Below are 24,678 nucleotides of genomic sequence, written 5' to 3'. Positions count from 1 at the left end.
AACCAGGACTGGAGCACAGTACTGGCTGATGCCAAGGCCCTTGCTCCTAACCACGATACTATATTTCCTTATAATTATTATCCTCACTCTAAGGACACAAGATGCTAGCTCTCCATTCAGGATTCTGGCAATAGTGGGAATTCAAAATTTTGGCACAAGTGGGAAATTTAAAACATGAAAGGAATTTGCATTTGGGACAGGGGTGATTAAAAGTTACAGGGTACAGAATACTAAGAGAAGCAGTGCTCTGTATCGGTTGAGAGCATGGACCCTGCAGTCAGACTGCTTGGGTTTGAATCCCAGGTCTGCTCACTTAATTGGCTCTGTGGTCTTGGGCATCCCTAACTATTCTGTGTCTGTTTCCTAATGCCATTGCCTGCCTCATAGGGTTGGTATGGAAATTAAATAAATTAATTATCTATAAAGTGCTAGGCCTCAGAACAATACCTATCATATTGTAAAAACTATGCAATTCAAAAACTTTGGGTTTAGATTGAATTTATTATATGCATGCTGAAAGCAAGCTTTGGGATTGGGGTACCCTTTTTGCACAGTTCACACTCCATTGTCTCAGGAAATAATCTCACAAAATTCTTTGACTCCTGGTAAAAATAACTCTTCACTTATTTTAACAAGCACAGGAATCTTTCGGCAAGTCTTCAAGTAAAAACACTACAACCAAATATTTAAACTAGGGCCACATGCCTCTTCTCCTACAAAATGATAAGGATGTACTGAACAAACCAAAAATCTCAGCTAGACCAGCAGGAGCAGGCAAGTTTTAGGGTAGGAAACAAACTCATCTCTGCCATTAAACCTTTGCGTCCTTTAGCAAGTTACTTATCCTCTCTGTGACTCAGTGACCTAACTTCACCTAAATGAGGTACTTACCTTTATTATCACCCATTTTACAGATGAGGAAATGAGGGTTTAATAACTTGGCCATACAGACTGAGCCTGGACATGTGGCCAGGTTAGTGTGTTCACTTAAGCTCAGCACATTACAGATCTTGCCACCACACTAGACAGTTGAGAAAACAGGCCAGGAGAGTGGAAGTGAATGACCCAAGGTCATGCAGCTGATTGGGCACAATTAGGATTAATTAGAAAAAGTTGTTTAACCAGCTCTTTATAAACTGAATCAATTCACTTTTCGTAAACCAACCACCACCCAGAGCTCCCAAGCTGGGGCTCTCGACTGAACTTTGTCCTGTGTTTATGCGTTACAGGTGAGGTGCACGTGGAAGGGCAGGAACATTTTTATATGGAAACACAAACTATCCTGGCTGTTCCAAAAAAAGAAGATAAAGAAATGGTGTTACACCTTGGAACACAGTTTCCAAGCTATGTGCAGGTAACAGGGTATTTCTGGAAAATGAGACTCCAGATGCCCATGTGATGGAGGCCCTTACAGCCAGGTGCTCCACCCGCGGGGCCGCTTGATTCCTCTCCCTCCCACGCCTCAGACTCCCTGCACACTCATTAGCTAAAGTCCAGATGAAGAAAATAAGGCAAACATTTTCCTAAAAGGGCAGACATTTCAAAGAGATCTGAAAATTTTGCTACCTTCCAAAACACAGGGCAAGGTTCTTCTTTCCCTTGCAACAAATCATAATGTAAAACTTAATCTCAGGGAGGTCATGGCCTTCATATTACATTTACATTTCATTTGTGTTGCTTGTCTGTCTGAATGTTTTCATGTATTGGCAGTGTGCATGAGAAGTGATTGCATTTCCAAGACATTTCAGCCCCGTGCAGGAGCATGTGACTGCCAGTCCTGCTCAAGTGGTTGAGATACAAGGGGGTGCCACACCCAAGCAAAGAGAGAAAACCATCTGACATCCTGCTCTTCTGAAATGTGGAGCTGTTGGTTCTGGAATGGTGCCACGCACAGAAGGATACTTAAACAATCTGCTGGGGGGAGGGGTAATGACAAATCACTGACGGGAAAGCTGGGCTTCCTGGTGGAGCACTGTGAGTTAGTACCTTGAGGCCTTGAGGGGTGGTTCAGGCTCAGGGGGGATAAGAGGGATCTGTTGTTCAAGGCAAAATGAAAGGCTGAGGGGATGAATGTTGAGGTGGGATATGGCTGTAACCTCCACAGTTGCAAATTCTGAAGTGAACAGAAGAGGAGTGAGGAGATCCAGACTTTGCTCCTAAAAAAATCTACAGGTCTCTGGGCATTAATATCCTTTTCTATAAATTGAGGGACTTGGTAAAGACCACCTGTGAAGTCTCTTTTGGAAGAGAGTAGGTGGCTCTGGGCTCTGAATGGATAATACATATACGCCAATGTCACCACTCTGCCTATCACCAGTACCTTCTAGGGTATAATCAATCAGCTCCATAACAGCAGGCATTTCCCAGGGTAACTGGGGCACTGGGTACTCCCAGCCCATAGCCCAGAACCCGAGGAACTTTCAAAAGCAGACCCATTAAAGAGTTTGAATACATATTTCTCCAAAGAAGGTCTATGAATGCATAATGTGCACGTGAAAAGATCTCCAGCAGCATTAGTCACTAGAGAAACACAAAGAGCCCTGAAATATCACTTCACACCCACTAGAATGGCTATATAGAAAACACAGACAACAGTAAGTTTTGACAAGGATGGGGAGAAATTAAAACTTTCATAAATTGCTGGTCGGCCTGAAAAATGGCACAGCCACTTTGGCAAACATCATGGCAGTTTCTAAGGATTTAGGTATCTACTACTTAGGTGTCTGCCCAAGAGAAATGAAAGTCTACGTCCACACAAAAATTTATACAGAAATGTTCATAGCAGCACTGTTCACAATAGCCAAAAGTGGAAACAACCCAAATGTCCACCACCTGATAAATGGATAAACAAAATGCAGTATATCTGTGCTATAAAATATTATTCAGTCATAATAAGAAATGGAGTCCTGTTACATGCAACAACATGGACAAACCTTAAAAACAAGCTAAATGAAGGAAGCTTAGTCACAAAAGACCATATATTGTCTATTTACATGAAATGTTCAGAACAGGAAAGCTATGGAGACCAAAAGTGGATTAGTATTTGCCTAGTGCTGGAGAAGGATGAGAAGTGAATGCTTAGTAGACACAGGGTTTCTCTGGGGGGGTCCTTAAAATGTTCTAAATTAGATTACAATGATGGTTGCACAATTCTGTAAATGTTATATTTATCAAATTACTGAATTTCTTTTACTAGGCAGTGGTAAGTGCATAGGTGAGGAAATAAACTGTTAAGTTGTATTTACGTGGCTTCAGGGACTTGCCTCTTGCAGGAATCTGTGGCTGTAGCATTAAATGTCCCAAGGAGTCGAATCGCCTGCCTCATGAAAAGAACTGGAGGAGCATTTGGGGGGAAAGTGACCAAGCCTGCTCTGCTAGGTGCAATCAGTGCCGTGGCCGCCCACAAGTAAGAGTCACAGTAAGAGCTGTTACTGTCCGCAGTCCTAGCACTGCAGAGGCCACTGTGCCCTTCCAGCCCTGCACCCCAGCTTTTGTCCCACTGGTCTTAGCCTTTCACTTCCCCAGGGTGTGGTTAGCACCTGGGTGAAGGGACGCTGCCCTTGGAGCCAGAGGATCTGTGTTTCAGAGCCCTGCTCCATCACTCACTCCAAGGTCACCTTGACAAGCTGCCTCAGTTTCCTCACCCATAAATTGGGGAAAATAATATCTGCCTTGTGAGAGTGTTATGTGGAATAAATGTAATCACTGTAAATTTTGCCTCATTGCACACATAGCTATATATTAGTTTTTCATTGACTTTAACTCATTAAAATGTTTATATTTTAAGTTGTTAAATCAAGCTGAGGTTGTCTGAGTGGAGGGAGTGTCAAAACTCTACCTTTTCAAGTGACATGTTTTGTCACGACATAAGCCGGGTTCTGCTACTGCCTGGGAATGCTCAGCTAGCCTTTCTTCATTCAGGTGGAAGAGCCAGACACAAGAAAACCATGACTTTTGTGAGCCTTATAACTACCATATACTTATAACTAAGTATATTCAAGACAAATTTAACTTATCCTAGGCTACTGAACGTCTTAACTCACTGGCACTTTCTAGCAATAGAAAAGGCTGTCCTGTAAGTACAAGTGTACAGGCCCTGGGAGCATTCCTTCAGAAGCCGGAGGAGTTCTCGATGGGCATTTTCCAAAAGGGGACTCGTTGAGCATTGGTTCTCAACCTTTCCAGCCTCAACATCCCCGTTTTGGCAAATATTTTAATGGTCCCTTTAATATCCCAAAGCAAAATTCAAAATAATATAACTTACTTTTGCAAAACAATCAGATAATGCTTTGATGTAATATACAAAAGAAATAAAAGGACAGTCGCTTATAACCAAATAATGTTATCATTTCAATATATAAATTATCAGACATGATTAAACCAGGATGTTTAGTAAATCCAGTGTTTTTAATTTTAATGCACCCACTAACTACAAAATGTTGTTTAAGTTATATGACTACCCCCACTGAAACCACTTAAACCACCATTCTCTCAAGCCCTTTTTCCCCACCTCTATGTGTCTACAAATTTATGAAGCACCCAGCATATTAACCAAGTCATTTCCTGTAGGACTGGCCGCCCAATCCGGTTTATTCTAGAGCGTGGTAATGACATGCTGGTAACTGCTGGCCGCCACCCACTCCTCGGACGATACAAAGTGAGTGAGCAAAACTTTCAGGAAACTGCCTAAAACATTGTCTAGTGATATCCAACCAGGAATAAAGAGAATTACTGAATTCCATACCACTTGAAAGGAATATTTGGTTGCTACCTCAGAATGATCAGAACTTTCCACTGGAATCATGGTCAACTTCCACATCACATTCAGTGTCCCCTGGGGATGGTCACATAAAATCATGTGCATAAACTGGGTATGGATCTTCAACTGTGATCACATATGTTTGTGAACAGCATGGTCTGGTTGTAAAGGACTGTTGAGAAAATGGTTTTATTTATTACATCACTTTGCAGATTGGATTCATGAACAATGGTGTGATCAAAGCTGCTGATGTTGAATATTATGTCAATGGCGGATGCACTCCTGATGAATCTGAGATGGTAAATAAGAAGCATGCCTTTCCCATAGGTTAGCCATTGAGCTGTATGGACCACATTTTATTTGCATAAATACTTGGCTTATACTTGGTGAGGGATTCTAATTAGAGATAAAACTTGGATAAGTGTTATTAGATATTCAATAGATGTGAAGTTTTGTTTTGTTTTGCTTTAATTCAGGTGATAGAGTTCCTGGTGCTGAAATCTGAAGGCGCATATTGTATTCCTAATTTCCGGTGCCGGGGCAGGCCTTGCAAAACAAATTTGCCATCCAACACTGCCTTTCGAGGATTTGGCTTCCCTCAGGCTACAGTGGTAGTCGAAGCTTACATGACTGCTGTGGCATCTCAGTGTAACTTACTCCCTGAAGAGGTAATCAGTCAGAAGCCCCTAACAAAATTCTGACATCATCAGTTCAAATATATCTTGAGCACCTGCCTACATATAGCATATGTCAATATCTAAGTGAATCCAAAGAAATAAAGTACATCATCTATGTATCGGTTAGCTTTCGATGTGTAACAGGTCAACCACAAAGTTTAGAGGATTAAAACAACAGACAGGATTTCCTCAGGTTCTGAGGGTCAGCTAGGGAGCTCTTCTGGGCTGGGCCACCCCAAGTGCAGTTTTGTGGTCTAAGTCACCTCCCCTCACCTGTCTGGGGGTCATTGGCTAAAGAGTCTAGGGAGTGTCTGTGTCTCAGCTGAGAAAGTTCATGTCTGCGTCACAGAATCTCTCAGCCTTCCGTAGGGTAGGCTAGGCCAGATTAGTTCTCATGGTGGCAGTCACGGTTCCCAAAAGTAGAAAGAACATGGCCAGCCCTGAAGCACAAGCACTTTCCAGGCCTCTGCCTGCATTACCTATGCGTGATCCCATCAGCCACAGTGAGTCACCTGGCTGATCCCAGGATCAGTGTGAAACCACCTAAAGGCATGAATACGGAGAATGTAATGGTTATGGCCATTGTGCAAACATTCTACCACAGTTCAAGATTTTGAGAAGCTAATTTGAGGACCATTATTATATGAAACTTATTATATTAAGACTAAGGAACTGCTGTATAGGAGTAAAAGAATTTTGAGTCAGTAGAATTTTGTCTCATCCCTAACAAAACTTGTGACAGGACTCCTGATAGTACCTACTATTTCCCAGGGTTTTTGTAATGTTAGCTGAGATAATGCATTGAGTCTACAGCCTGAGGTTTTGAAGTGTTCGATGCTTTTTATTGTTTATTGTTATTATGATTGCTCTTTTATTATGTTTGTACACATACACTTGCACTTGCATATTTACGGCCTTTCAAATAGCTGTTTATTTTTTCATACTTTCTTCATATCAGGTAGATAACAAAAACACATGCCTCACATATGGAAAAGCATATGACCTTAAACTCCATTTTATTTCCTTGTCTTTCAGGTTAAAGAAATAAACATGTATAAAAGAACTAGCAAAACAGCCTATAAGCAAATATTTAATCCAGAGCCCTTGAGAAGATGCTGGAAAGAATGTCTGGAGAAATCTTCATTCTATGCTAGGAAATTGGCTGCTGAGGAATTTAACAAAAAAAATTACTGGAAAAAGAGGGGGCTTGCTGTGATCCCCATGAAATACACCATTGGGTTCCCCGTGGCCTACTCCAATCAGGTGAGGTTGAGAGAGATGTCTTCTCACCAAAGGCCCTTTTCCACATGACCAGCTGTCAGCAAAAGGCAATCATGTGCAACTAGCGATGGTCCCCTCTGGGAAGAAAAAAAACTGGGGCAGTTTTCCACAGCAGGAAACAAAGTGGGTTTAGGCGAGTGTTGGAGACAATGGGTATCAGGGCAGGCCTGGCTCAGCAGGGTCCAGGGACCTCAAAAGGCAGTTAATAGATAAGGCCCAACTCGAGGAGAGCTGGCCCTGGGTGGGGCCCCAAACATGAATACTAGGGTATGGGGTCAAACTTCAAATCCATGAGAGAATTGGAGGAAATGAGGATCCCTTTCTCTCTTTTCTAATTTCTTGGTGGCAGCAGTTGGATCTGTGTATTTAAAGACAGAGCTTTAAAATACATGAGAAGGGACAAAGCTACCCCATTCATGCAGAAATCTGGAGTTAAATACTGAAGCTCAGTGACTACTTTTTAGTTTCACCTTAAATGGTTTTTCATGGGGTTCCATTTCTGATTCTTTCATTTTTTTGCTTCTATCCCCATCAGTCTCTGAAATGTCCCCATAATCAAACCAATGCAAAGGAAAAAATACAGGTCCTGTCATGGTGTGAATGAGGTGTGGCCAAACTGTCTCTTGCCTAAACGATCCTCTGTACACCCTCTCTCACAGTCTAACAAGGTAGAAAGCAAAATGAGAAGGAGGGAGGGGGCCAGGAGCACTTCACCACTTGGAGCCAATCTCCAGCCTCTCCCCCCACTACTGGTTCTCCAGCAAGGACAGCGCAAACACCCCCTTTAAAGGCAAAAACTCGTGTACTCTCTATGGCTGTTAAATAACTTATTTTAATTTTAATGGTGTATAACCACAAAACCAAGAATAAGCTTCTTATAGCTCTTATGCCTTTATAAAACACAAATGAATTTGAAATTAAATAATGCCAGTACTATAAACGTCAATGATAAAAGAGTAACATGTGGTGTACGATGTTGCCTTTCTAAAACTAAATCCTCACTCACAAAATGATGGTAGTTCCGGCTGCTGTGGTACAAGGCATTTTGAAGTCTTTTTCCTAAATGTCTACATAGTGTGACAACTCACTATCCCACCTCTTGTCTCTAATATGCCCCATTAAATAAAGTAGTCCCACTTGGAGCTTATACAATCATCAACATAAAATCTAATGTGGGCTCTGAAAGTACATGGCAATACTTGGTATGTGGTCATCCATTTCTCTTGTTAGATTGTCTTGAGATGAAAACAAAAAGTTTAAAATTTCTGTAGACAACATAATAGTCCTGAGAACAGTCTCAGCCAGAAGACTGGCACAGCTAAATTAGTTGGCATTTCATGCTTGATGGCAGAGGCACAAGCATCAATGTGGGGGTAGATGCGATGCCAGGGCACATGCAAGAGCATATGACGGGGTTCACCGTAAAGAAAAATGTCAGTGACTTGCAGAACTACCCAGCATAGCCCAGCCCTCTGTCTCCTATGGTCTGGTCCCTGGAGCTACACGCATGGGCTGCGGACTCTCCCGCTGGGACAGCCAGCCCCAGAGAAGGACAGGAGCAGATAGTTTGAAGTAGGCAGGCTGCTATGGGCTCAAGTTAATGAGCTGTGGAATCCAGTCTGGACTTCACCACCCACCAGGTGCCTGGGCTTGGCCATGTCCCCTCCTCTCTAGGCTTCTATGCCCCCCAACGCAAAGTGAACAATTTGGACTAAACCAGTGGATCCCAAATATGGCCAATCTTCTAAATCACCTGGGAGCTTAAAAAATGGATACTTGGGCTCTGCCTCCAACCTTCTACTGAATCAGAATTTCCAGAATGGGGCCCATAGTCCTTTTCCACCATGATTCTGAAGGTCTGCAGCATTTGGAAACCATTAAAATTAAAACATCTTAAGCTTCTTCCAGCGCCTCAAGTATCCAAGGCAGTTTGTGCCTGGAAACTTACTTATACATGTTCTATTGCTTTAAAATTAATTTTCATGTTCAGGGAGGGAGAATAAGAAACTGTTGTAAAGATTAGTGCTTTGGAGAGGCCCTAAAGCAACTATACAAGGCCTCCAGGAAGCAAGAGGTGATGGGAGAAAAACCTATTGCTGTTCATATATTGACATTGATGGTTTTCAAGCCTGAGGATTATTGACACGGGTTGTCTGTAGCCACCAATAGTGGCTTTCTTCTCCAGAACAATGAGAGATTGGCTCAAAGAAGCAAAACTATTCATCTGGCAACCTCAGCTAAACTCTCAGCAACGTTTAGCTCTATTGGTTTCTGAACTGGTATCCTTCAGGTATCCATGATGGTACTCTTTCCACTAGGCTGCTGCTCTGGTCCACATCTATCTGGATGGTTCTGTCTTGGTGACTCATGGTGGCTGTGAAATGGGGCAAGGCCTTTACACCAAAATGATTCAGGTGAGAAAAGAGTCCATCTTCTCCACTGTAGAAGGGCATAGCACCTTTCAGTTTAACAGCTTTTTTCTTGCTGAGCAGGAGAAATTCAACACACTAAATGTACAGAGCAATTGTAAGATTCATCTTGAGTTCAGGAATGCAAAAATGCAGGGGAAATGGGTTTTTTAATTTAGGAAATATGTTGTATTATTCTTCCCACATACAAAAGAACCAAATCCATAGGTCTTCTGAAAAATGTGATTCCAGTTTTCAAAGATAAAATACTTTTCAGCTTTATAACAACTGCTTGAAGCACTGTGTTAATTCAAATATTTAATTAGAAATGAATGTGTTCAATAGGATAAGAAATTGTGTTCTTAGAATTCATAATCTACTTAGGAATGTCACATGACTGGCCATTATGTGTGCTGATTCAAAGTGTTTCTAGTACTGTTTAAAGAGCAAGGGATTATTTCAATGGTAAATTTTCCCCTTTTTTAAAATATGAAATATGATTCACTAAATATGACATTTGAATAAAAAATGTGGCGACAGAGGAGGAGGTAGGACCAAGCTTCTCTCTCAGTTAGGAGGGAGAAGATTCTTTCTTTAAGGAAAGAATAGTATGGAATCATGTGCTTGGAATTAGGAAATCACAAAAATCCACAGGGCCTTCTTTGAATGTATCTTGCTTCTTTGCAACAAAACCCCTTATGCCTGCAAACTGTCCGCAGAAGAATCAATCTGCCAACCTGACCATCAACCATGAGGAGAAGATGACAGCAAAGCAGTAAGACCGGGTCCTTAACCTTGCCTGCATGTGTCACACTAGACTAGATGTTCTAGAGTGACCACACTGCCGCATGGCTCCCTTGAACCTGGTACAAAAGAAAACACAAAAACATTCTTTGGTTGGCCACGTGTCTCTGAAAATCACAATGTATCTTTAACAGTGCAATTCAAAATCTTCAAACCTATAACCTACATATAAAACCCCAGATGCTATCTTAAATATTTGTCCCTATAGGATAGTCACGTTTTATGTTCAGTTCTAAAAAAAATTAAAAGGCTTTGAATTTGGGGGGAGAAGGACTTAAAGTCGGTGAAATAAATAATATTTTTCTTCCGCTTCTGGCAGGTGGCCAGTCGAGAACTGAACATCCCCCAGTCATACATCCACCTGTCTGAAACAAGCACGGTCACAGTGCCCAACGCAGTCATCACTGCAGGGTCGGTGGGGACAGACAGCAATGGCAAGGCCGTGCAGGTGACCCTTCTTGCATTTCTCACTCACCCAGTGACCCACCCCTTCTGTTACGGAAGATGAAACTGGTCCAAGGGAGATCGAGTGGCTGGTTCCAGGTCATCTGGCTAATTACTGGCAGAGCCAAAACTCAGGTCAAGTTCTAAGGTGCCCACTGTTGCTCTTTCTGCTGTCCTGGGTTGTTTTTCATAATTAATGTTCTGGTGCATGTGAAAACCTGCACCATCAGCAGCCTTTCTTTGTCTTAGGTAAGTGAATTCCTTACTTGTCTCCCAGGCACACAGAGATATGCAGGGTGATCCCATCACGGACAGAGCATACTGCTTCCAGGAAGGGGTTGGGCCTGTCTTATAATCTGTCTAGGGGTCAGTTTCCTCTTATGCAAAACTGGGCAGCCAAATACCACCCACCTCATACAACCACTGGGTGAATTATAGAAGTCACGCAATAAAGCTGCCACCACCTCCTCCCTCCTCCCCACCTTCCAACCTCTAGAAAAACTACTGCTGACCTTTAGTCACCCACAAAGACAAACACCTGGATGAAAGAGAGTAGTTCAGCCCTGTCAAATATGCTCATGTATCATGTGAACCATAGCTTCCCAGTGTATGCTCCTTGGAAACAGTGATCCCATGAAATTCTAGTGGAAAAAAAAGGACTCTATAGTCAACAAGTGTGGGAAATGAGGCATACTACATCCTGCTCGTAGAAGCTTATAATGCATATTAGCATATAAAGGTTCTTACAAGTCCTGCTGTACAGAAACCTCTTTAACTTTGTTTTACTCTGTTTTTCCCAAATTTACTTAACCATGAAAACATTTTAATTAATATAACCCCTCTTAATATCCTATGGGACCAGCACCCAAGAACACTCTAGGAAATTCTAATTTTGATAAACATGTAGATGACCATGTCTATTTTCCACCTTTTATTCAGATCCTAGTTGCCTTGCAAGCACAGGTGGCAGAGAAACACCCAGTGCATGACCAAGCATAGTCTCAAGCATTGATAAAGTAGGGGCACAAACTAAAAAAGGAAACAAAATATTTTTAGAAATGTCTTAATATTTTATAATGAAAAAAATTATCATAAGAAAAGTCATAAATTTGTGTGATTTTTTTCACACTTATGTTATTGTAACATTAACGAACATCTACTGAGGGCCTACTATGTACTGGGTCCTGTTACAAACACAAAGTGTATAGTAATAAATGAAACAGGACAGAGTACAAAGAACCTGCTCTCGTAGAGCTCACATGCAAGGAGACAAAAATAAATAAATCCCTGAGCCTGGTCCTGGCACAGTAAGGAAGGAAGCCACATAGGAATTTGGGTGCAGAGGGAGCTAGCTTACTAAGCTCAAGGAGCTGCAGCAGGTCAGGACGATTGGAGTGAGATAGAGGAAGAGGTAGAAAGATAACAGAGGGGTGAGCTTTTTATGCAAGACAGCTTTATTCGTGACTTCAGTAATTCACCCAGTGATTCTATGAGGTGGGTGGTATTTGGCTGCCCAGTTTTGCATAAGAGGAAACTGATCCCTAGACAGATTATAAGACAGGCCCAAGCCCTTCCTGGAAGCACAATGCTCTGTCCATGAAGGGATCACCCTCCATGTCTCTGTGTGCTCAGAAGACAAGAGTGTTCTTGGGTGCTCTGTGAGTGCTCACTGCTGGAACTGGATGACGGTGGCTAGTGTACTATTCTCTCTACTTATATGTATTTTGAAATTTTCTGTAATGCAAAGGAAACTGGAAAAATTATATTTGGCACTGGAGCCAGATATAGGAGAAGTGAGCCCACCAAGGTGAGAGAATTCTCCATACAAAGACAGGGATTCAGGAGGTCACAAAAGAATGACAGATGTTCTCGGCAACATCTCACTCTCTCGAAGGGAACACTTATCTTAGGATAAGAGACCATCTGTTAGGATAACTGAGGAGACCATTCCACTGTTGAGCGAAAAGTTATGCACAGCAACATGTATGTGGTCAGGACCCTGCAAGGGGAAGGGTACCTGACATTAGGACAGGCAGGAACTCTATACTTCAGTTTGCCTTGGATGAGGCCCTCTTGAAAGGCATCCATTTGCGAAGGTCAATGACTGAAAGCTGAAGAACCAGCAAAGGCAGATGTATGAACACAGGGACCTAATGCAGCCAGAGCCCATTCCCCCAAGAGGGGATGATGGAAGAGAAGGGACAGAATCCAAAAGGGGGTCTGAGGGATGTTCTGAAAGGAGATGGATAAAGAAGGGCAGACATAAACAGATCTGTGTTTGACCAAAGAATGGAAGCCAAGATGGGCGGACGCCAGGGGTCAGCATGTGTAATCTCAGTGGTCCAAGATTTCACTGCAGTCATTTCTATTTTGTTTTCATTTCAATTATAATCTTTTAAAAATTAAAACAAGCACATTTTGTATCATCAGCATGACCATTTTCTAAGAGACCATTTCTACCTAGATTTATTTTAACATTTATTTAAGCAACATTATAATAAAAATAATTTTAAGTCAACACTGCAGGATCCACAGAATATTTGCTTCCTTCTAAAGGGTTCCATACATTACTCAAGTTTTTTTTTAATTGAAGTGTCATTGATATACAATCTTATATTGGTTTCAAGTATACAACATAGTAGTTCAACAGTTACCTATATTATTAAATCCTCACCCCCACCAGCGCAGTTACTATCTGTCAATACAGGAAGTTGTTATAGGATCATTGGCTATGTTCTCCATGCTCTACTACCATCACTGTGACCAACTTATATTATGATTGAGAATTTTTGTGCCCCTTTTTCTCCCTCTCTCTTCCCATTCATCCACCCCAATGGTAAACCACCAGTCACTTCTCTGTGTCTGTGAGTCTACTGCTGTTTTGTTCCCTCTGTTTTGCTTTGTTTTACATTCCACGAATAAGTGAAATCATATGGTATCTGTCTTTCTCCACCTGGTTTATTTCACTTAGCATCATGTCCTCTGGATCCATCCATACATTATTCAAGTTTAAAAAATTCTGCCTACAGAACTAGGAAGCAGGTCACAAAGCTGACAGACTTCATTTGAACTGATCTAAGTATTTAACATTTTGCTATTCCATGTGCCTTTTATTTCTGATGTCATTTCAAATATTTCTTTTTAGAATGCCTGTCAAATTCTTATGTCCCGTCTTCAGCCAATCATCAGGGAAAACCCTCATGGAAGGTGGGAGGAATGGGTGAGTGTTTACTATCCCCCCAGGAAAAGGTGAATCCATCCACATGGGTACATGTGCCAAGTGCATGGGCCGATGGGTGGTGCCCATTTAAGAACCAAAGCATTTATTCACTTCTGTTTTTCCAAAGGAGTACAAGACATGTCTGTGTTCATTGAAACTTGATTTCATTTGAGAGTCTAATTGCTCAGAGAGCAAATAACAGCATGGGCCTCACAGTATTAGGAGCCTTAGGATTACATCCCTGCTCTGCCATCTAGCTCTGCAGGACCAGGTTCCCCTCCATGCCTCAGGACTTTGCCTTCTCACCAGAGCAAGGGAGATAATAGCAGTTGTAATATCAAAGAATTACTCTATTGTTAATAATAATTTTATTACAATTACCATTTGTATTATTCCCAGCCCTACCCAGTTGACACCAGTAAGGAAGCTGACATAATATACTGAGATAGTCAATTGAGTTACTTGGGAAAAAAGCAGGGTAAAGTATATATATATCTATATATATATAGATATAGATATATATATAGATATATATATATATATATGTGCAAACATATTCTCATATATGCATCTGTGTGTAGATATACACATATCCATCTATAAACATACCTATGTGCATAAGTACATGAATATGACCTAGCCCGCTAATTTAGAAATCTAAAAAGGGAGAAAAAATACTAAATTTGATACTGTGCAACCCAAAAACTAGAAGGTCCCAAAGCACAGCTAGCAGCTGCCTTTAAAGCACCTCCCTTAGCATGACCTGTGGGTATACAAGCAACTGAGTCTCCTCCGAGATCAATGGGGTTGCAGAGCTTGGAGCAGACAAGAGGAGGCAAGCCCAGCATGGAAGGCATTTTTCATTACTTTCCCTAAACTTACATTTCTTTGTAACCAATCATCTCTTTCAGATCGAAAAAGCCTTCGGAGAATCCATCAGTCTCTCGGCTACTGGATATTTCAAGTAAAGGACATTTTTTACTTTGGTTTAGATCACACCCGGGCGGGGATGGTGTGCGCGGGGGCTCACGGGAGAGCGCTGCTCCCAGTGTTAACCCTCCAGGCGTGGCTCCTGGGGGAGGGAAAGGAGATGTGGGGGAGGGCCCGGGACTCCTTGGAGCCGCAGCTGCTACCAGCCAGGAGGCCCACCGCAGCCAGCTGTGCGCACTCCCACCCATGCCACCAACTGTGTGCTGGGAGGTGGGGGTCAGACACCAGCGGACCTCCTCCCGTGCCTGGGTGGCACCCCTGCAACTCTGATCACCACGGCCCCGCCCAGGAGAAGTGGGGGAGGCCCTCAGCCGGGGGGTGGGTGCTCCGCTCACCTGCCGTCGCCTGGAGCTCAGCAGGAACCAGACCACGAGGCAAAGTGCCTTTTCTTTTCACTCCTGGTTCCTTTCAGAGGCTACCAGACGCATATGGACTGGAAGAAGGAGGAGGGTGACCCTTACCCGTATTTTGTTTATGGAGCAGCTTGTTCTGAGGTTGAAGTCGACTGTCTGACTGGGGCTCATAAGGTAAAGTGTGCCATTTGTGTTCACCAGGCTCACAGCGTAGACACAAACACAGACGTGTTTCCTATGCTGTCAAGAATCATCAACTTGATTCCTCGAGTGAACAGCCAGGGACAGATATTGGCAGAGCTCTGTTTTGAATAAATAATATTTTCCATCCATATTTTCTCTTGGCACAGCTCCTTAGGACTGACATCTTCATGGACTCTGCTTTCAGCATTAACCCAGCCCTGGACATTGGACAGGTATGTGATACCAGAAACCAGGGACTTTTGGTCACCTTCATTCAGAATATTATTTCTCAGAGTCTTCCAAACATTGCTTATACCTGATGCAAGCATTCTGCAATATATATTATATACTACACCCACATATAGATAAAATATTGGAAGAAAATTCAAGAAAAAGTTACCAGTTATTGTCTTTGCGTGGCAGGAATGTGTGATATATCCTGCTTTATAATTCTCTGTGCTTTCTAATTTTTCTACAATGAATATTAATATGTTCATAATTAAGAATCATATAAATTCATAAGCATAAAGTTCATTAGTATTCATAATAATATTGAATTTAAATGGACTGTACAATTCAGATCAATGTGAAGGAAAAAGAAATGCTTAAACACAATTTTTCCCTTCTTGCTGAGATTAATTCTGACTTTCATCTCCCAAATAAATAAAAGTAACACATCCGAAGTCTTTTTAAACTTTGAGTTAAAATCTTTCCAGCTGTTGGGGTGCTTTGCTTTCTTCTGGCCTTGTTACGGTGTAGCTGATGGACCAGCCAGGTCAGCCTACCCCAGACCTCCAACAAGCTAGCAGGGGAGGCGAGGTGGCTGGCCCACAGCGTGCACCTGAATAGCAACCTGGAACAGTTGAGCAGCTTGGCGTCAAACCCACCAGACATGTGGTTCTTCCATCTGCCATCAGCTTCCTGCCATCCTACATCCTAAGAGATTGGTTTATTCAGATTGGCCAATGGGCTTTATAAGGAACAACTTAATTGATCGATCCCTCAGTGTTTCTCAAAATGTGGTCCTCAGACTCTGCAATAGAAGCATCTGTAAGTGTTTGCAGGAAAGGTGGATTCCTGGGTCCACCCAGTCTCAGACTCGCTCTGTCATAACTTCACTGGGCTGAGACTTGGAATCTTCACATTTAGCCTGTACCTGAGACTCATCTGAACCTGTGAAGTTTGAGGTACACAGCTAGCCTCAGGCCCCACCTCCCCTTCCCCTTTCTCCCCTCTCCTCCTAGCTCATTCCTGCCTCTTTATTGCTAAAGCAAAGGCAGAAAGGGAGATATTGTGGTTAGGAAAACCCTACATTTGTCTCACTGGGAAAGGAAAGAAAATCAAAAGCATATTAGACTGGAACTCGTGAACTTTGCTCCTCTGCTTTAGGGACAATTACTTGGAAATACCCAAACGTAGCGCTTAAATTTGTTTACTTTGCTCCTTATTTTACATTTCAATAAAATGTAAACTGTTACTCTCCTTCAAATTTTTTAGTCTCCAGGGAGACACCACCTTTAAACAGGACCTTAAAACTTTTTCCTAGAGCATAACAGTTTGTAAATACAGCTCAACATGGCTTTATTTTAATAAAAAATATGTAAGTTAATAAAGCTATTCCTTCCAACCTACCTTGTTTAACATCAATCTACTCTCTTAGTTAATTTATAAAGGGAAGTAAGGAAGTCAGATATAATAAACTACAGTGTCCTGGTTCCATTTATTCTAGTTCATGTTCCTTTATTGTTAGTTGCTTTTTCATCTAACTCAACAGATATTTGTTAAGCATCTATGTACCAGGCACCATGCTAAGAACAGAGCACAAGAAGGCCAGGCCTCAAGATGCTTATAAACTAGCAAGAGAAAGTGAAAGAGTTCAAGAGCAGGAGAGTGAACAAGAAAAATACCCTCTAAGTGCCACCAGGATGGGGAAACATGTTTAAGATGCAGCAAGAATGAAGGAAGTCGCTCCTAAATCCACCCAGGAGGATGGGAGTGGTAGGAGGATCCAAAAGGCTCCAGATAGACAATAAGTCTTCAGCTGGAACTTGGAGGATGACGAGGGATTTGCTAGGTGGACAAGCTGAGTGGGGAGCAGTGAAGAGAGTCAAGGGAAGCAGAGTTTATGAAGACTTGGATGATCTGAATGAATCTGGTAGCTGAGAGAATGACCTGCACCTGGCAAATGTCAGGTGCCTGAAGTGTGGGACACCTGGGCAAGAAGGGCGAGTGGTGAGGCCGGGCTAGCTGCCAGGCACCAGATCCTGAAGGACCCACCGCAGTGCTCTCAAGAATGTCTCGCTACGGTTCAGAGCTCCACTTTCTACCACATTGGAATATGTATTAAACCAATATCGCGTATTCATAAGCTGTGAACTTTTTGCCTATAGGTTGAAGGAGCATTTATCCAAGGCATGGGCTTCTATACCATAGAAGAACTGAAATATTCCCCAGAAGGTGTGCTTTATTCTCGGAGTCCAGATGAGTACAAAATCCCCACTGTCACTGAGATACCGGAAAAATTTCATGTCACTTTGGTGCACTCCCAAAATCCTGTAGCTATCTACTCATCCAAGGTAAGAACTCAAGGCCTCTGTATTCATTGGTGAGGGCTGCCATAACAAAATACCACAGACTGGGTGGCTTGGACAACTGAGATGGATTCTCTCACATCTCTGGAGGCTGGAAGTCTGAGGAATATTTCATTTCTTCTGGGACCTCTTTGGCTTCTCACCATGTCCTCACAGGGTCAGCCCTGTGTGTGTGCATGTGTCTGATGTCTCTGTCTGTGTGGTCTCATTTTCTTCTTTCATAAGGACTCCAGTCATTTTGGATTAGGGCCTGTTCTAAAGACCTCATTTTAGCTTCAGCACCTCTTTAAAAATGTCACCTTCAAATATGGTCACATTCTGAGGAACTGAGAGTTAGGACTTAAACATATGAAATTTGGGGAGTATAAAAAAATCAATTCAAAGAAGTAAGCATTGATGATCATTCAAAATACAAGGCCACCACACTGTTAACTCAGAAACACCCAGCACACACCAGGGGAGTTGGCACACAGCGAACTCCAACAGCCCCCTCACCAGGGGCAGCCACCTCACTGTCTTTCAAGCTTAGCTATAAGACTGTAGTTGATTTGGTTTGGCTGTGAGTCACACGCAAATGGTCTGGAGCCCAAGTTGAAGTATCCTGTAGGGCTCAGGGCTTGGTCTTCATGACTTTACCTGGGGAGGAAATGGTTTCTAGCTGCTCAGGATCCTCATACTCTGTGGCTTTTTGGTAAGCTGCTCTGAGGCAGAAGCCACACACCAATCAGCTTGGGGGGAATTTGATTCTGGCAATTCAGATGCACTCCACCCTGAGAATTATGAAGCCAGAAGAGGTGTATGGGGGTGAAGGGGGTAGGGGTGTATATATCAGTCCTTAAAGAACCTTTATTTCTGACTGCCTTTTGCCCTCCTCTCAGGGATTGGGTGAAGCTGGAGTATTCTTGGGGTCATCCGTGTTGTTTGCCATATATGATGCCGTGACTGCTGCCCGCAGAGAGAGGGGGCTGACCCAGACCTTCCCCCTGAGTAGCCCAGCAACTCCCGAGTTGATTCGGATGACTTGTGTGGATCAGTTTACTGGAATGGTAAGGGTGGTGAGGAGAGACCCCGCTATAATCACTCCTGTGTGGACTCTCAGGTTTTGGTATGGATTTGATAACCATGACAAAATTACAGGACAGGTCATCTTTTCCAAAGAAAATGCCCCCTTTGCCTTCTCTTGCCACTTCTTACATGCTTCAGAGCAACTGCAAAGTGAATGAACCTCTTTAAATGATGGTTTAAGTGTTTTAGACACCCAAACAAGCACACTTAATTGAGCCAGCACTAATAACAAATGGGCATGGTAGTTTACTTCTTGAAACATTTTATCAAAATGAAGTTGATATGGTATTTTAATTACCTTAATACCAAATTAGATTAAATAGATCTCTGATCTGGCCAATTATTCAGAAAGTATTTATTAAGCAAACTAATAAAAATAATTTAAATGAAAATATCGAGTCACTAGGCACGCTTTGGTATGCCTTGTAATCACACACTTACTGAACACAGTTCCATTTTCCAGCTGCTAAAAATATATCTGGAACTATTATAAGAGACTTTTCCTATATTTAACTGCTTACTGCAACCCTAAATGAGTCTCCAGTATAAAATTAGTTTTACTTTATGTCTTTGCAATTACAGGGTTTCTGAATAAGATGCATCTTATGTCAAACATAACAAGTTTATTAGGACTTATGACTCAAGGATTGAAAGAAATATGAAAATTACATAAATTTTATAAAAATAAAATGGACATTGACCTGTTCTATTTTTTAAAAACAATTTTTCTTCTGAATTACAGCTTTTTCATATAACATTTTATTAATAACTTTTTTCTTTCTTTTGATATTTCTTAGATTCCCAGAGATGATCCTTCAACATTTACACCTTGGTCCATTCGTGTGTCTTAATCCCATTTTTCTTAGAAAATGTAAGAATACATGATTAAAGTTAAAATTTTCAAGCTGGAGCAAAGTATAGGTTTTTGTCAAGGATAATTTCAGCCTCTTTTAATTCTTCTCTGTGGCTTAGGTCACTGTGTGGTTACGGTTTAGGATGCACATTTACACAAAACATACAATGAAGCTTAGAATCAAAATTGTTTCTTTTCATTTTTATTGTCCTGATGACCTACAGCATCATGATTTTAAAGCATGGTGGAGTTCTCATTACCGTGGAACAACTCAACAGCCTGCTCATGCTTTGTTCTTCAGAACTCTGCTCACCCCCCGCAAAGCTCTCAGGATTGGATTCCCCAAAGCCAATGGTGTGATAATAATAACCAGCTCACCTGGAAAAATCCATGATTTGTAGTGTTTGCCATTTTCCATGGTGTAAATACCTTGGCCAGCTCCAAGCCACCAATAGCAAGTCTCTGAACATGGAGTTGGGAGAGATGCCCGTAAATGGTTCTCATGATCTCCAGCCCTGCAAGCCACCCACAGGCCTCAGGGCCCTGCCACTCCCATGTGGCCCAGTTAGATGAGGCTCAGGGAAGTAAACCATCCAAAGCCTCCAGCTGCTCCTCATCTGCCATGAGCCATGCACACAGTTGAGCATCTTCCTCACTGAGGAACCACACGGGGTAAAGCAATGATCTCAAATCACTCTGGAGTCCCTTGTTTTGGCTTAATGTCTAAAAAATGAAATCAGCACCACCTTCCTCTTGCCACATCAGAGGGGCACAAAGTCCTCAGAGTTCTTTTTCGGTTATTTCTTTGCTATTTTACATTGCATTTTCCATAAACATGGGCTTATACCAGAGATGTTCAGTCCCTGATGAGGTTTGAAAACACAAATAAATAAACTACATCACTTGTTGGGATGTGTTCTAGGTATTTTAAAGCTCTGCATTCATTGGTAGTAATTTTGTGGTGGAAGAATAAGAGTGCAGCAATTGCTTATGTGTGTGTGTGACCAGACAGGAGGAAGAAAAGCCTGGCAGTGGAAAGGAAAGGCATCTTTTCAAAGAAAAGGCTTACCAGCCAATGTCCATTATTCTAAGAGAATTAGTGTGAACATGCGTGTGTGTGTGCGTGCACATACGTGTGTGTTTTAAAGTGTCTGAATTAACCCAATAATCTAGATCGCCTGGAACCCAACCCGCAACACTCATTGTGCCAGACAGAACAGTAAAAATAGAGTCCCTGATATATTTTTCTAGCAATAAAATAGGAATACACATTTATCACAAGTGCAAATTAATGTAAAAGTATTGTACTTAATAGACCGTGCTGGCAAATCCTCTTGGTATCTTGAAAATAAGGGACCAGATATTTCCCCCATGAAAAGTTACTCTTTCTTGGCGTCCTGATCTATCTGTCTACATATTTCCACCCTTCACCCAATAAAATAACACTTTAGTAGCTCTTTTTTCTTGCTCTCCCCAGGAATCCCTTAAGTTGCTGAGACTAAAATTTTGTCTATTTTAGTTTGGGACTGGACAATGAAGTGGATTTCCCTTGCGTACGACTCTTCCAGCATTTATATCATGTTTCCCCGAGGGGGCTGTGCTACCCACTTACTTCCTCTCCTCTTCACCTTTCTGTCTGAACTGCTTTATTGTTTGATCCTTTTCTGCCGATGGGGTGGTCTTTACACTGGACGGAAGACGATATTTCATTTCACTCATTGGGTCTCCACTGCTTCTTCTCAGAAACCTGCAACTGCTGGACTGAGGTGAGTGGGTCAGGAGGTGCGGGTCCGCACGGTGATAGGGTAACAAACTTAACACCCTTAAGGTTGTACGAATCACATGGTTTGTTTTGCAATTTCCTTTCACACAACCCTCAAAGGGGGGAATCAAGCATATCTAAAAATCACACATATCAAGGATCAATACATCTCATACCAGTCAAAACGGATGGTTCTGTCCCAGCTGTCCCAATGGCCTCTTGTCTGCTCCAAGGGAAAAGAGAAGCAGCCAGAGACAGTTCCAGCACCATGAGGAATCCACGATGGGACAGGAGCGTGGGCACATGAGCAAGAGCGCCGGCACACTAGCAGGAGCAAGCCTCGGGGCACACGTCTTCGGTGTGGTGTCAGAGACCTCTGGGGCGAGCTTGTCACAGGCACTCTGGGTCCAGTCCCTCATATAGTCCAGTCCTCCATCCGCGGGCCGGAGACAGGAAAGGACAGTCCATGTGTAGTGGTATCCCGCTCGGGCATTCACCGGCACGCCTGGCACATGGAGCTACCTGGTTTGGGCATTCACCGGCACGCCTTTTAGTTTACAGAGGTATGTTTATAGAGGCAGTCGGCACAAAGGCAGGCAAGCCTGACATAAGCAACTCCATGCTGGATCCCCTTATCATCCTCTCCTGCCCTCTAGCATCCACTGCACAGCCCAGAAGTTTGATGCCAGGAAGCAGGTTTTCACTAGACGGGGAATCAGGGAATTTGCTACGGCCTTCATCTAGAGATGGGAGCTGGGAGGGGAAGGAGAGGCACCTCACAGTCAAAAGATTGAGAGGGGTGGGTCTGGAACACAGGTGTTTAGTTACCAACCCAAACGTCCTAAAATAAGCATCCCCCTATCAGTCTGAGTGCCTGTGCTCCCTCCTTGGGCTTTGAAGAGCTCACTGCAGAAGCCTGCACCCCAGGGACACTGAAGTTGTGGCCAGTACTTTTCCATTTTCATCATGGAGCAGGATTTGTTGCACTTTTTTTCCAGATACAGTTTCATTTGAATTGCTGGGGAAGGCAGTGTCATTTCCAGTCAATTCCTTCATTGGGTAACAGGGATTCTTTAATAGGACTCATAAGACCTTTTTTACAACAGACAGCGCCTGGGTCAATATAGGTGCAGATGCTCTCCCCCACCAGAACAATCCATTTAAAGGGGATAAAATGCCATCTTCCCTTTTCATTAAAGAAAAAAAGCAGTGACTACTTTTTTCCATTGTCTTAAATAAGATTGAGAGTCAGAAAAACTTGGCAGAGACCGCATCCTACCTTCACGCTGGTGGCAGCCCTTTGCTGGCTCTGCCAGGAGTGACTTTTAGACTGAGCTCTCTGGAGCCCGGCCCATTCCTGAAGGAGAGAAAACCCAAGGACTTCCAGCCTCACCCACAGCCCTCTGGGCTAAGCAGCAGCCTTTGTTTAATTTGTTTACACTTCATGAGATTGCATTCAGACTAAAGTTTCTCTGGCTGAAACAAGTTTCGAAAACACTTCTCTAAGGCTAGGTTTCAGTTTTCCAGCAAATAAGGTATTTTATTCCCTAATCCAAACTACCTTTATATAATATACTTCCAACTGTAATACCATAATCCAACTCTAGTATTCTGAAACTGGTCTTCTACATTAAATGCTTGTATTTTAGGTAGATGCTGAAGGATTTATACCTATAAATATTTTGAAACACCATGAGCCATGCTTTTCATTGGCAGCATAACCTCCTGTGAATGGGAAGGGCATGCTCTTCGTGTCCACTACGTCCCTCTTTTAAGGGGCAGAGTGAGATGGTGAACAGACTGTAGACCCTTAAGAATAATCGCTGTGCCTGTTTTTCCCCAAATGGAAGCCTCGAGAAGATCCTGTCTCTGCTTTCTCTATCCCCAGCCAACCCCCACTCCATTTCCAGTTCTCCCAGAGTCAAATCCTACTCATCTTTCAAGCCTAGAAGTCACTTCCTTAGGCCTTCCTTGGTCTTTCTCCATGAACAAAGCTAATTCCCCTTCCCTGTGTTCCTCACAATGGAAAATATTTCATCACATGTTAGTTCGTCTCTCATTAATCATAAACTCCTTGGAGAAAGAAAGCTTCTAGATCTTATTTTCTACTTAGCATAGTGCCTGGTGCAAGGCAGGTGGTCAATACCTACTGAGTTGAATGAATGAATGAATCACTAATGCCTCCTTCATTTAAAGTGATTAAGTGATCAGTCAAGCATTTACTAACCCCTGTAATGAACAAGTTGTCGTTCATGCTGAGCATCGTGGGGGATACAACAAACTAGTGTAACTGCCAGGAGCTTATTACCTAATTGGGAAAACGAGATACAAGCATCGAAAACAACCAACTACTGGTGAGAGATGACACACTAGTTTCCGGGTTCTGGATTTACTAAATGAAAAGGAAAGAAGCAATTGGAAAGACCTTCAGGTGCTTTTCTAATTGAGAGAAAGTCAAAGGGAGGTCAGGTGCTGCATTTTGGTGGTAGATGAAGAGGGAGAGAGGCTTATCACCATGGGATGGGAACCGGGCTGTTACCGCAGACACCCAGGAACCTTCTTCAGTCATTCTGCAAGCGCTCGTTGAGCATTTGCTCTGTGGCAGTCACACTCTTTTAGGGGACGGGGCTGAGCTTATTTTCCACAGTTCTTGTCCCCGCTGCCGCAACAAAGAACTGAGGGCAGAGACACTGTACTGAAGCAGAGTAAAAGTTTTATTTGAATACATTCCAAGAGAGGAGCAGGCTAGAGTCAAGGTAGATAAAAGCAGGTTTGTTTGAATAAAGCAGAGAAGAAGGAAAAATGGAGGAAAGGGAAGCTCCTTGAACTGCTGCTCTGCCTAAGGGCATAATCCCTTGCCAACTCCTGAAGCCAGTATCCCCCGGCGTCCAGTGTCCGCTTGGATCTGCACAGCATGGGAACTAAGCCTCTACCACGCCAGGATCTCAGGGAGCTGCAGAGCATTGGATGGAGTGAGATTATGTTCTGAGAACTTCCCAAAGGCAAAGAAAAGAGATTTTCAAGCAGGTGACTTAGGAACATGGTCGTCCAGGTGCACTGTCCGGGTCACCCAGGCCACAGGCACTTGCAAGCCCAGGTCAGAGCTCTCCGCAGCCCCTCCCTACTTATTTGAAGTAGGACAAAAAGAGTGACACACTCAAAGAAACATGAGTGTAGGCAACCTCAGAGAAGAGGTGCACCTAAGATTTAGAGTCTGCCATTTTATAGGCTGTTAAGGATTGTTCAGGAATGTGACAAAGGGCCAGGGGGGCATGTAGACTAGTCGAG

At 42.8% G+C, this 24,678-nt stretch overlaps 1 protein-coding gene across 2 annotated transcripts in view; it reads left to right on the top strand.

The window, feature by feature from the left end:
* Positions 1-20,542, top strand: part of LOC118933577 (aldehyde oxidase 4-like) — a 69,818-nt gene extending 49,276 nt beyond the window's left edge. The window contains exons 21-35 of one of the 2 annotated variants that reach the window (XM_057503712.1): positions 1,230-1,354; positions 3,273-3,406; positions 4,570-4,657; positions 4,972-5,058; positions 5,236-5,427; positions 6,472-6,699; positions 9,036-9,131; positions 10,249-10,377; positions 13,519-13,593; positions 14,505-14,557; positions 14,996-15,110; positions 15,287-15,352; positions 17,510-17,695; positions 18,589-18,756; positions 19,573-20,542. In XM_057503712.1, the coding sequence (XP_057359695.1) occupies positions 1,230-1,354; positions 3,273-3,406; positions 4,570-4,657; positions 4,972-5,058; positions 5,236-5,427; positions 6,472-6,699; positions 9,036-9,131; positions 10,249-10,377; positions 13,519-13,593; positions 14,505-14,557; positions 14,996-15,110; positions 15,287-15,352; positions 17,510-17,695; positions 18,589-18,756; positions 19,573-19,626 (1,796 nt within the window). In that variant the 3' untranslated portion in view covers positions 19,627-20,542. The remainder of the gene's footprint in view (positions 1-1,229; positions 1,355-3,272; positions 3,407-4,569; positions 4,658-4,971; positions 5,059-5,235; positions 5,428-6,471; positions 6,700-9,035; positions 9,132-10,248; positions 10,378-13,518; positions 13,594-14,504; positions 14,558-14,995; positions 15,111-15,286; positions 15,353-17,509; positions 17,696-18,588; positions 18,757-19,572) is intronic. The other variant, XM_036928063.2, reaches the window with a different exon arrangement.
* Positions 20,543-24,678: the final 4,136 nt, after the last annotated feature.

This window comes from Manis pentadactyla, chromosome 6 (genome assembly GCF_030020395.1).
Source record: "Manis pentadactyla isolate mManPen7 chromosome 6, mManPen7.hap1, whole genome shotgun sequence".
Lineage (NCBI taxonomy): Eukaryota > Metazoa > Chordata > Mammalia > Pholidota > Manidae > Manis > Manis pentadactyla.
This window is presented reverse-complemented; position numbering and strand designations above follow the sequence as displayed.